We start from the raw sequence: 13,399 nt of genomic DNA on the forward strand, positions 1-13,399 counted from the left end.
TATAGTGCACTATTGTCCATTTGATAGTGAGTTACTTTTTTATGTTATTGATGGACTAATTTGTAGGGCCAAGAAAATGCCTGGCATCTGAGGCAGAAGTTGCCCGGTGACAACTTCCACTTGGTGGCTGACGCTGGCTAATGCTCATGCTGCATTTATTAGCCCCTGTTGATCCAAATTATAACGTTCCATTGTTTCATGTCCTATTGTCGGAAATAACACAACTTGTGTGTGGTTACCCAAATGTGTTCAAATGCATCTTGGCATTCAGATGAGTGTTTTAGCAAGGCCTGTGTTCCTCTTTGAGGCTACGCCAAAGACTGTCGAACAACCGTCACAATGTGACAGGTGTTTGGCTCTTCTTAATGTTCTTCTTGCCTCCGCGTCTTTTTTTAATGCCTGGATTAGGCTAGGCCTACTCAGTGAAATTCGATGTATTATGTTGCTGATAGGCCTTTGAAGGGGGATTGGTGTAGGCCTAGTCCTGCTCTATTATTCTCTCACCGTTATTCATTACATTGTCGAATATGTAAGTAGCCTACTTCAGGGAAATAATGGAATCTCCAGCCTTTTAACAGACAAAGTGATTTCCTTGTTGCTCTGAATGGAAAGCTATGAGATGACAAACCGCTTAATAAAGTCGTCTAATTTGATGCAGGAGACGGAGCTGCAAAGGAATTAACGCAAATCACACAATATGAGTGCCAGATTTAAGTCATTTAATGCGTTTCAAACTCTATCAGTCCTTATCCGAGGACAGGCTTCGTTAATCGGTTTATAATCTATTTTGAAAGATTCTTTCTCGAGATGCAGATGAGTGGCTTCTATGTTACTTTTGGAAAAAAATATCAATTTTATGCATAGAAATTGACGTTCTAGGTAATTAACCAATCACAACCCTCCTGCATGATTGCACATTCAGCAAATCACGAGCAAAGGAAGTTCTCTTTGAATCCAATGTTCCATTAACTGTGTTGGTGGTGTTCATAAAATATATAATACATTTAAAAGTAGCAGAGAGCCCACTCTGGAAATGTGACGTACTTGTAGACTATATTGTTTAAAAAATATGTTTTAAAAATAACCAAATCACAAAGGGTGCTTTTGAGATATTAATATCAATCGTTTTAATGTTAAATAAATTAATGTGTCAAATTGTATTTCAGAATGTAACTATACTCCATATTTTAGAGCACACTATTAGGAGTATAGTGACACCAAGCAGTTGTCTGTATCATGTATGGTTCATGAATCATTGGGTCTTACAGGGGGCATATATAGGTCTTAAAACTTAAAAGGGCCTAAAATGGCCACTTCCATCGTGATTTGTTTGTGTTACAAATGTAAAAAGCATATCAAACATCCTTGTAAAAACGGTAAATGTAATAACACCTATAAATGTAATAACTTTTCGATTTGTAATAACTTTTCGATTGTGTATGTAACAAACCCAGTAAATAAAATAACTTGCCTGGAAACGCGATAAAATGTTGAACGGTAAAATTAACTTTTCCGCTAACTGTAATAAGATATTACATCAATCAGTGGGTATTACATTAACCAGTGAGTAACAACTTTTTATGAATTACGTAATCTGATATACCTTTCTTAGCCCTTTATAAACACATTTCATGCAATTCTACTAGACTTTATATGACTGAAGACATTAGCATAATATTTTTTTAATAATACGACAAAACATTACATTGTAGCCTACACTCTAAGAATTAGATGTTCAATAATGAACCTTGAAATGTAAAAAAGGTTATTTTCATCTGGAGAATTCCTCTTTCTTATTATAAATGGTTCTTGGAGGACCCTCAGGGCGAAAAGTTGCCTCGAGGAAACGTTCAATATGCTCGCGCCCTCTTATTATCAATAGCTTGCGCACAACTACTGTCATAAAAAAACGTACACTCGTGTTTATGCACACTTCATTTTTTTCAGGTGGTATAACGTCCACTGAAGACACCAGTCGCAATCTTATGTAAATTCAGTTGTTCATGTACGAGTGCATTTCTCATTGAGTGCCTTCAGAAAGTATTCACACCCTTGACTTATTTCACATTTTGTTGTGTTACAGCCTGCATTTAAAATTGATTAAATTGAGATTTTTGTCACTGACCTACACACAATACCCCATAATGTCAAATTGGAATTATGTTTTTACAAATTTGTACAAATTAATTCTAAATGAAAAGATGAAATGTATTGAATCAATAGGTATACAAACCCTTTGTTATGGCAAGCCTAAATATGTTTGTGTGCAATAATAGTGTTTAACGTGGTTTTTTGAAAGACTACCTCATCTCTGTACCCCACACATACAATTATCTGTAAGGTCCCACAGTCAAGCAGCAAATGTAAAACAGATTCAACCACAAAGAGGGAGGTTTTCCAATGCCTTGCAAAGAAGGGCACCTATTGGTAAGACATTGAATATCCCTTTGAGCATGGTGAAGTTATTAATTACACGTTGGATGCTGTATCAATACTCAGTTACCAGATAGGATGGAAACCGTTGCGGAATATCACCTTTAGGCCAATGGTGACTTTAAAACAGTTATGGAGTTTAACGGCTGTGATAGGAGGAAAGTGAGGATGGATCAACAACATTGTAGTTACTAACACAATACTAACCTAAATGACAAAGTGAAAAGAAGGAAGCCTGTACATAATAAAAATATTCAAAAACATGCATCCTGTTTGCAAAGTAAAACTGCAAAACAATTGATAAAGAAATGTACTTTATGTCCTGAATAGAAAGCATTATGTTTAGAGAAAATCCAACACAACACATCACTGAGTACCACTCTTCATATTTTCAAACATGCTGATGGCTGCATCATGTTATGGGTATGCTTGTCATCGGCAAAGACTATGGAGTTTTTTTTAAATAAAAAGAAACGGAATAGAACTAAGCACAGGCTAAATCCTAAAGGAAAACCTGGTTCAGTCTGCTTTCCAAAATACACTGGGAGACAAATTCACCTTTCAGCAGGACAATAATTTACCATGACAATGTGACAAAATATTGTACAATCCGGGTGTGCAAAGCTCTTTGAGACTTGCCCAGAAAGACTCACAGTTGTAAATCACTACCAAAGGTTATTCTAACAGGGATATGAATAGTTACATAAATGAGATATTTCTGTATTTCATTTTTTAAAAATGTAGGTTTCACCAAGGGATTTTGTGTGTATGGGTGAGATAAAAAAAAAATTAATCTTGTGGAATAAAATGTGGAATAAATCAAGTTTATGAATACTTTCTGAAGTAAGCATTATATCACAATGATATAGGAAGGAAGATCCAACTGAAGATTGCAACAGACTATTAATTATTGCTCCAATCTGTCACATGTACTTATGTTAGCTTTTTCAAAAACTTTAAAACTGGCAGTAATGATGTTCAAAGTAGATCAACCTACAGAATAAACCAACAGCCCACAACAATAACATTCTCCGTAATGGTTACATATATTTTTGGGATATTGCTATGACTGTGTTATGTTGTTGTTTTATCTACCTTAGTTGAATGCATTGACTGTCAGTCACTCTGGATAAGACCGTCTGCTGAACAACCCAAATGTAAATGTAAGACCAACACTTGCAAAGCAGGTTGGGTATTGTTCTAATGAACCATGCCCCCAAACAAGTACAAATTCGGTTGGTACAGACCAGATCCAAATCTGAACAAGTCATAGACTTCTAGACTATGTTTCACACGTTTCAACAACACATTACAGTATGGCAGTTTAGTACAGCAGATCACAGTTGAGCACCGTAGAGTGTATTACAGTATGGTACGGTATAGTATGGTACAGGACAGTCACGTTTTATTCAGTAGAGTAGAGTACAGTAGAGTATGTATGATACAGTATAGTAGAGGTTAATCCAGTAGAGTACAGTTTAGTTCAGTAGAGTAGAGTACATTATAGTAAAGTAGGGTACAATACAGTACACTATACTTTACTTTATTGTACTCTACTGTGCTCTACTGTACTGATGTCGCCTGTACTCTACTGTAGAGGACAATATAATGTGGACCTCTGATGCTCAGTTGGTAGAGCATAGCTTTGGTGCTTGCAATGCCAGGATAGTGGGTTTGATTCCCGGGACCACCGGTATGTATAATGTATGCACGCATGACTGTAAGTCGCTTTGGATAAAAGTGTCTGCTAAATGGCATTATTATATATATATATATTTTATTTTAATTTTATTTCATCTTTATTGAACCAGGTAGGCCAGTTGAGAACAAGTTCTCATTTACAACTGAGACCTATTACTGTACTAGGTTTCTTTACTGTACTGTGTACTGTAATGTACTGTACTCTGCTGTGTTCGACTGTACTGTACTGTGCTGTCCAAACTTGTGAAACATAGATGTCTATGATTGGTTCTGATTTGGTCTGGACCAATTATAGGCGTCTATTTTTGGGCCAAATCAAGGCTGGTCCGCACCTGACCAAAAAATACTTCCAAAAGATGTCGCCTGATTTGCCTAGTTAAATAAAGATTAGAACAAATAAATTGCAAAGAAATGTCAAATGCTTAGTGAGTTAGGCCTATAGGCCCTATAAGAAAGGCAATCTGGCTGGTGAAAGCTGAAATAAGGCTGCTTGCTGGAAGTACTCCTTTTATCTAAACGATTTCCTAAAAAATCCACTTGATTGTGTCATTAAAATGAGGCGAGATTAGCAAGTAAAAGGTTTTCAATAAACAACAATTAGTTAATGAATTAATTAATCCAAGAGGTAGTTTCAGACGATTTGGTTCAGCACCATGGAAGGGGTCAAATGGGGGAGAAGATTACTTTTTGCAAGGAGCAGTAGGCTAACTGCTATCGAGTTAACTTCAATGGGAGGACTCGCGGATTAAGACGAGAGCTACTTACTGTTTTGCCGGACACCCCCACTGGCCCCGCAAGGCCCACGAGCTCTGGGGCCCATTGCGTCTGTCATCGATGTCTATTTGTATATATATATATATATAAATAATTTGTACAGTAACCTTTCCAAAAAGTATTTGATAAACATGTTAAGTGTCCACATGTACTAGGAAGCTAACTGTTTGTTTCTTGGGCTTCAAGAATGTGACGAATGAAAGTGCCTCAAGCCTTGTGAAATAAATAATTGAACTGAAAGTAAGGGGATAGTGGTGAACAAATGCGTGGTCAAGGTTACGAAGGCCCCAGTGCCATGAGTGGCATGAGTCATGTGTTAAAAAGCGCGTATCAGAACTAGAGCCTAATGCTTCTTTAGGTAGTTCTTTATTAGTTTGAGTTCATATCTTCGCAGAAGCGACAGTTACAAGGATGGTTAAAAACGGCTTGATTGCCGTAGCAACATCAGGGAAAATGGTCAGAATGGGTGGTGCTTCAAATAAGCCGTTCTGAAACATATTTAATTGAATCTCTCGTTCTCCTTAATTGCCGGCCTCAACACGTGAACCAGCGTTTGAGTTGTGTAGTTGCAGTATCAACAGTCCCATTTCTCTGGACTACATGCATCTTTCAATATTAAGTTTAAATGGTGTGAAGCGCAATGGACATATCATGCAAAATGTCTCAGGAAAGACTGTCTGGGTTATCAATACTTAGTACATAGAAAACAGTCGGCCCCACAACCTTAGGTCTAGGGCCTGCACACAAAAATGAAAGGCGGCGCAGTCGCATACTCTAGCTAATACAGCCCTCTACATATATATATTTTTTTTCTTAAAGGAGAGAGACAACGGACACGGATACACTTTAAGAGAAAGAAAGAGAAAAAGAGACAGACGTGGAGAGAGCAAGGAATACTTCAGGAGAATTGTTAGGCTATTTAATGTGTCATTTTTATAGAAAAATAAGTGTATAAATAGCAGCTACATAGCAGTTCAGTACTATATATATATATATATATATATGGCTATAGATAGCATTGGCTACACTGCACAATAAAACAATCCCTTGTAAGATAGTGTTTTGAGGGTGGACTGGCTCTTTTATTCGGCATCCAACAAATGTAAATGTCAGGAGTTTGCTAAATGGCACTGGCTTTTGGATTGAAACCGGTGCTTGGTTGGATGACATGAAAATAGAGCTCTTTGGCCACACCAGTGGTGGGTTTGGTGTCAATGAGAATGCATGAAGCAGAAAATAACTCACTTTCTACTGTGAAATATGGTGGTTGATGTTATGGCGCTATTTTGCTTCCACTGGTCCTGGGGCCTTTGTCAACGGCGTCATTAACTTTACCCAGTACCAGGACATTTTAGCCAAAAACCTGGTTGCCTCTGCCAGGAGGCTGACACTTGGCCGCAAGTGGATCTTTCAGCAAGATAATAACCCTAAGCACAAATCAAAAATCAGCAAAGACATGGTTAATTGGCCACAAAAATCTACATTTCGCAATGGCCACCTGTCTCCGGACTTGAAACCCATTGGGTTTGGATTAAAGAGGGCAGTCCATGAACGCAGACGAATTATATCAAAGATCTGGAAGGATTATGTATGGAGGAATGGTCTAAGATCCCTCCCAATGTGCTTCTCCAAGTCATAAAACAATTAGGAAAAAGGTATTGAAAATAGGGGTGTCAATAATATTTTACCTCTACCTTTTTGAGAAAAAAAGTATTACTTATTAAACAAAATACTTTTTTTTCTGAGCAATTGTATTAGTATAAAATAATATAATTTCACAAATGTTTTGAGCATACAATATAGCTCAGTATTTGAACCATTTATTTTATACAGTCATTTTTCCTCATCTTTATCAAAGTTTAAATTATTTCGAACTCCACTGTATGACCATATAAATCCTTAATCCACACCTTCGTCCCTGAATCCAGCTCTTGAGGTCCATCAGTGAGACTGTAGGCTACACCAGTATTTGGAGAGGCCGCTGTTTACGTCGTCTTGTTGCAAGCTTGTTATTATATTGTTTCATTCTGTTGAATACACCTCTCAATTCTGTCCACATAAATTATTTCACTTTTTATTTTTTATTTCACTGCAACACAGTTAAGAGCAACGAAAGGTGAAACGTTTTTCCAGTTGACAGTTTATTGTCTTAGTTTTTTTTTCAACTGATTCATCTGAAACCAGGAAATCGTTTTTAAAATAAAATTCAATGTTCCTCCTGAAAACTTCCTTCTGGCTCATACAGGACTGATCATAAATACAAACTTGAATAACCAACTAATTTAAGAAGACTGCGAAAATCTATCAACAGACACCATGTTATCAATACATGAAATGTACATTATATGATATCTAAACTTACACAGTCTGTAGTCTACAGCATTTCTCTCCATTTGAACCTCTCCAGGGCCTAGATCTATCCCTTTGGTGGCTTGTAAGCACAGTGTTTTTCCAACTCCGGTCCTCCAGTATCCCCAACAGTACATGTTTTTTTTTGTTGTGGCCCCGGACAATCACACCTGATTCTAGTTGTCAACTAATCGTCAAGCCCTTGACTAATTGAATTGGGTGTTTTTGTCCAGGGCTACAACAAAAATGTGTGCTGTTGTGGATACTGGAGTTGGTAAACACTGCATAGCACCCTGTGAGAAGCTGCTAACGGGTCATTCCTGAGGGTGAAAGGGCAGGGAGTCCACTTACCAAAATAAAAAATACATCTCTCTTCTTCAGTTCATGAGGAAAGCATGTTTCACTGTTGTGGAGAGTGTGGGGTAACAGAACTTTAGGACAACTAACTGGGGAGGAGTTTAGACAAGGTTAAGTTGTGCTATACCACTTCTAAGCTGCTATTCCTTTGGTCATGACTCATGCTCCATGTCTGGGGAATTGGAGGGAATTTGATGTCTCTCAACACACCTCCTTCCCAGTCATGCTGGAAGGTAGGATGTTGAGTTGTGTCAGCTGAGCTGAGTGCTCTTTAGCTTTGAGCCGCAGTGCTGCGATGCTGGAGGCCCGGCGGTCCACAGGCGAGGAGGGGGAGGGCTCTGACAATGCCATCGGGGGCTGGACTGGAGTCTCTACAGCGGGTATGGGCTGGCGTAAGAGTGTCAGAGGACCCATGCTAGAGAAGAGTCTGCCGATGGAGGAAGAGAGAGTGAGAAGGTTGGAAGAGAGAGGGGATATACAGAACATGACGGAAGGGAACGAGAGAAAAGTGAGAAATAGTTCATTAGACATACAATCCAGATGGCACCGATCCAATCAGATGCAGCCTTACTAATGTAGAGCTGTGGGCAGTGCTCACCTTCCAAAGGAGGGGCTAATAAAGGTGGGGTGTCTAAACATGGCTGCTCCCAGGAAGGGGCCAAATCCCAGGGGGGAGGCAGAGCTGGCAAGGGGCTGGTTCAGACCCTGGAACGAGGTGGCTGCAGCAGTCCAGGCAGACTCCAGGGAGGGGTGAGAGTGGGGCGAGAAAGGACTTCCCTCCAGGTAGTGGCTCAAATGGTGTGCTGCACCCAGGGGTCCAGAGAAGGGGTGTCCTGGGGGGTGAGTCGGAACCCCGGCTTTCTCCCGCTTCCGCCACTTAGCTCGCCGGTTTTGGAACCACACCTTAGAGAGAAGGAGGAAGTGAAAGACCATTAGGCCTAGGATTGAGGTTAGGTTTTGTTCATTTCAAAATGTTGGGGAACAGTTGTCTATTTATTAATTGTTTTGCATATTACAATTTGGGCTTATCAATAAAGCACATTATGTGCAAATTGAAAGTAAATCAACTTATGTGGAGACAGTGAGAGAACAGAGAGGGAGAGAATGTGCAACCAGGTTCCCCTCCCATTCAGACTTGACACTGGCTATAAAATGAAACATATGGAATTTACAAGGTTTTATCACCTCTCCAAAGAGTGATTTGCTCATCTGCAGCTCTGAAGCGAGTGACATGTGGGAGGGGTAAATGCGTAGTCTGGTATCTAAGGTTGAGACTCAAGTTTCAAAATGTAAGCAATGTTCTAAATGAGGATGGCAGGGTAGCTAACCTACAATGGCGTTTATCTCACTTAAGGTGTTAGAAATCCGATCAATGCGCGGCTATTATAATAAGAAGATGGGAAATCAAATAGCATTACCCCGCCACCGCTATGCAAGGAGGTCACTTTCGTCAATACTGGCTCTGTTTGCGCTGTTAAGTGCATGATACCGTCATCAACGCCCTAAAGCAAATTCATTTTTCTGGTGTGTTTGAATAATTTCTCCTCTCGCTGCATGTCTAAAGTGAACTGTATTACAAATGTATTACACATGTATTACAAATGTAGTAATAATAATACTCCTAATGTTCAATTAGGTCTACAATATACAATGTTATTATAATTAACGTTATCATAGGCTACCCTATAATGTTGTTGCATGTAATTGTTGTTGCACGAAATTAAATACGATAGTGGAATGACTAGCACTAATAGGTTATTATAGCCTGGTCACAATAATGTAAAATATTAACTAACAATAATTGACACTCACTTGCACACGAGCCTCAGTGAGATCCAACCGCATCGCTAACTCCTCCCTAAATCGAAAGAAGAAAACAATTGCACATGATATTCAGTTATCATCACAGATTTCGTCGTACAATTCCAAATCCAATAATGACAATAATACAAGCCTAAATGATAACGATACAAATTACATTATATTAAATCAATATCGTCGTTGGATTAGGCTGTGTGCGTAGGCTTCTTTGAAAAATAAATCATATCAATTGTGCCTACATGATCTCTACTAACAGCCACGAATCTTCTTCCAAACGTTCCTTTGTGAATCAAGCAATAAATATCCTATCTCACAAATATGTTTTTGTAAAGATGCAATTATGCCAACAACATTTTTTATCTGTAGCAGTCAACTTTAATTGACATCATGAATTTAAGCGTTTCGTAAAAATCTTTTTGGGAAATCTTTTTTTGACAACCACAATTAGGCTATCAATAATAAAAATCCACAATAACAATTCATCATAATTCAAATGAGAACGACTATGTGCAGATCAACATTACAATTGGTCTAAACTGTTATTCTATTCCTTGATAGGGATTGTTGCGCGCGCACACATCTTTTAATATTTCGTTTTGTTGTGTGATTTATATTATTAGTGTATTACATGTATTATTATTATTATTGCGTACTTATCATAATTAATCATAATAATGTCATTAATAATATTACTCTTCTGATAATTCTCAAATGTAATAATAAAATATGTTTCATATTCTTACATTTCTAAGCCAAACAATGTCCATGTCATATTTTTTTTTTTATCACCTCAATGCAAGAATCTACTATTAAGAAAGGCTCACTTTCGAATCATATCTATAGACTTCCTATTTGGATTATCAATTATTATTTTGTATTTAAGAGCACAATGTTTATTTTTATGACCATAAGCCTCTAGGCGTATATGCAACAGATTTTCAGAGTGTTCAAATAACTGTTAAGCGCAGCCAAATGTGAACGCTACCTCGTGAACACATCCGGGTAGTGCGTCTTCTGGAAAGCTCTCTCCAACTCCTCAAGCTGATAACTGGTAAACGTAGTCCTGTATCTCCTCTGTTTTCGCTTTAGCATCCCCTCCTCTGAGTCACTGCCAGCTGAGAGGCACACGCTGTCCTCTCCGTCTTTTACATCTCCATTGATGTACAAAGTCTCTCCGTTCTTTGGGGATATTTCTGTGTCTTCGCAGATAAGCTCCTTGCCAGTGTCCTCCTCGAACTTTAGGGCGCCAAGCTCCGCGTGCTCCTCTGTCCGTCGCCCGAGGTTCCTATCTTCATCGCTCTGACTGTGGGACGCGTTTTCCCTGTATGATTTACTGCGGCTGATGCTAACTTGTGGCGCCTGGGTGATTTTCAGATTTTCGTAGACTTTGTCTAGAGGACGCTCCTTCTGTTCTTGCTCCTCATTCTCGTGAATACCCCGTCTGGAATCCATGAGCTTTCCCCCTGGGCCATACAGACGCTGCAACTTGGGGGGCAAGTGCATGTCCGCATCTTTCTGAGAGGCTGCAAAGAAATATAGTTTATTTTAAGAAATGTATAAATAATAAACAGCGCAACATGCAATATGATACGTTTCATCACATTATAATAGCCCTTTTTATAAGACAATGTTGTTTATAGTCCTATAACGGGCTTCTTTAAAACCCCTTAGCCCTAATGAAAATGTACTTTAAATGCAAAGGTCATTCGCCTCATTAAATCAAATGCAAGTGTGTTTAGCTGCAAATGCAGAATACATGTGGAGATGTTTTCTATAATTGCATATGGGTTACAGATAAAGTTAGCAGTCAACCTACAACATATTGTCTTACCTTCCAAAGGCGCATTATGCTCCGCACTCCCAGTCAGTAGCATTGGTAAACTTTGCATTCCTGTGAGTCTGACTTTGAGGGGACTTCGTCGGCCGAGAATGCTTTCGATGCAGTATGATGAAAGCATGGGCGATTTAGGTTTACTTTCGATTGTACCCGAGGCATCTTTCTCATTTGGATGGCTCATGTCTTGCGCCTAACAGGTGAGCCTCTAGTCTGGACAGAGCTTGAATTCGTAAACGCCTATTCTTCGACCGCCCTGCCTCCCCTCTCTCCTCCTCTGTCTACACTGACATCTGAATGCTACTTTACTTACCACAGTTTCCAAATCTGTCGCATCCACGTATCCTTGGCTTCCTATTGGTTGCCAGATGAGAAGAGAAACATCTTAGCCCCGGATTGATTGTCAGTCAAGATCAATTTCAAGAACCAGCCAGATCATAGCCTATCTTTTTTCAAGGGCTGTTTCCATACCTTTCCATGTTTAGATCAGATGGCACTTTGACATATGGATACAATTGTGTTATAGAGCAAGGTGAGGAGGTGCTATCTAGAACCTACAAGGGTTCTAAGGCTGTCCCCATAGGAGAAACATATGAAAAACCAGTTTTGGTTCCAGACAGAACCTTTTTGGGATCCATCCCTTTGTAGTAAGGGCTCTACATGGAACCCAAATGGGTTCTGCCTGGAACCGAAAATGGTTCTCCTATGAGGACAGCATAATAGCCCTATTTTATAAGAGTGTATAGGCTATAGGTTATAGGACAGGTGAAATGGGGGACTGACATTTGAATATGCAGAGATCAGTGCAAAAGTGTGTGTACGTGTGTGAGGGAGAAAGGGAGAGAGAGAGAGAGAGAGAGAAAAAGCTGTTAGGCTGTGTGTGTGTCATTGAGCGGTCCTTTACATGTAGCATCAACTGCGAATTGAATATGCCACCTGCTGCAATTGTTTTGCCATTGCAGGTTAGGAAATGAACGGTTCTCGTTTTCTCTCTCTCTCTCTCTCTCTCTCTCTCTCTCTCTCTCTCTCTCTCTCTCTCTCTCTCTCTCTCTCTCTCTCTCTCTCTCTCTCTCTCTCTCTCTCTTTAATTTCTCTCTCTCCATTCAATGTGCTATTTAAAAAATCACATCAAATACATTCACATAAGTGCCAATGACATTGGATATGGTTTATTTATATGTCATGTTTTATTCGCCGGCCTCATGTGCGTAATTGTTGTAGTTGAGGAATAAAGGAGAGTGAAATGTAAGTATTTATTTTCATTTAGATTCAAAATCATCTACATTGATCTCAAAATTGATATTTGAAAATAAAAGAAACTTTAACTTGACAACACATGAGATATTGGCAAAACAAACTAACAGTTAAAACTAAGTAAATATAAATAAACATATCACAATGAGGCCAGGTGTCAAACTCATTTCTCAGAGGCCCCGTGTCTGAGGGTTTTCGATCCATGCTTGTACTTGATGGATTAATTAAGGTCACTCATTAGTAAAGAACTCTCATCACCAATTGGCAAATCATCCCTTATGGGATTAATTGACACATAAACAAACGTTACAATAATTCAATGGTAATTCTTCTCCCGGTGTTCTCTGCACTGCGCATTGCATAAAGACTGAAAAATACAAGGAGGTAAAAATCAATACATAATAGTAAATAAGGTTATCCAAACAATAATTATATCCCTAGAGCAGTAAAATTACATACATAAATACATACATTTCTTTGTTTTTAATTTCTACATTGTATAATAATAGACATCAAAACTATGAAATAACACATACAGAATTATGTAATAACCAAAACAATGTTACACAAATCAAGATAAATGTTATATTTGAGATTATTCAAAATAGCCACCCTTTGCCTTGATGACAGCTTTGCATACTCTTGGCATTCTCTAAACCAGCTTCACCTGGAATGCTTTTCCAACAGTCTTGTTAAAAGTTCATTTCTTTCCTTCTTAATGCAATTGAGCCAATCAGTTGTGATGTGACCAGTTAGGGGTGGTATACAGAAGATAGCCCTATTTGGTAAAATACCAAGTCCATATTATGGCAAGAACTGTCACATTCTGACCTTTATTTCCTTTGTTTAGTCTTTATTTAGTATGGTCAGGGCGTG

At 38.7% G+C, this 13,399-nt stretch overlaps 1 protein-coding gene across 1 annotated transcript; it reads right to left on the bottom strand.

The window, feature by feature from the left end:
• Positions 1-7,025: 7,025 nt before the first annotated feature.
• LOC118390770 (aristaless-related homeobox protein-like) lies at positions 7,026-11,539 on the bottom strand. Its single transcript, XM_035781478.1, has 5 exons — positions 11,267-11,539; positions 10,421-10,958; positions 9,427-9,472; positions 8,213-8,517; positions 7,026-8,041 (listed from the first exon to the last, which is right to left on the bottom strand). The coding sequence occupies exons 1-5, from the start codon at positions 11,451-11,453 to the stop codon at positions 7,816-7,818; spliced, it is 1,302 nt and encodes a 433-aa protein (XP_035637371.1). The 5' UTR covers positions 11,454-11,539; the 3' UTR covers positions 7,026-7,815.
• Between the last annotated feature and the right edge of the window lie 1,860 nt (positions 11,540-13,399).

This window comes from Oncorhynchus keta, chromosome 11, assembly GCF_023373465.1.
Source record: "Oncorhynchus keta strain PuntledgeMale-10-30-2019 chromosome 11, Oket_V2, whole genome shotgun sequence".
NCBI lineage: Eukaryota > Metazoa > Chordata > Actinopteri > Salmoniformes > Salmonidae > Oncorhynchus > Oncorhynchus keta.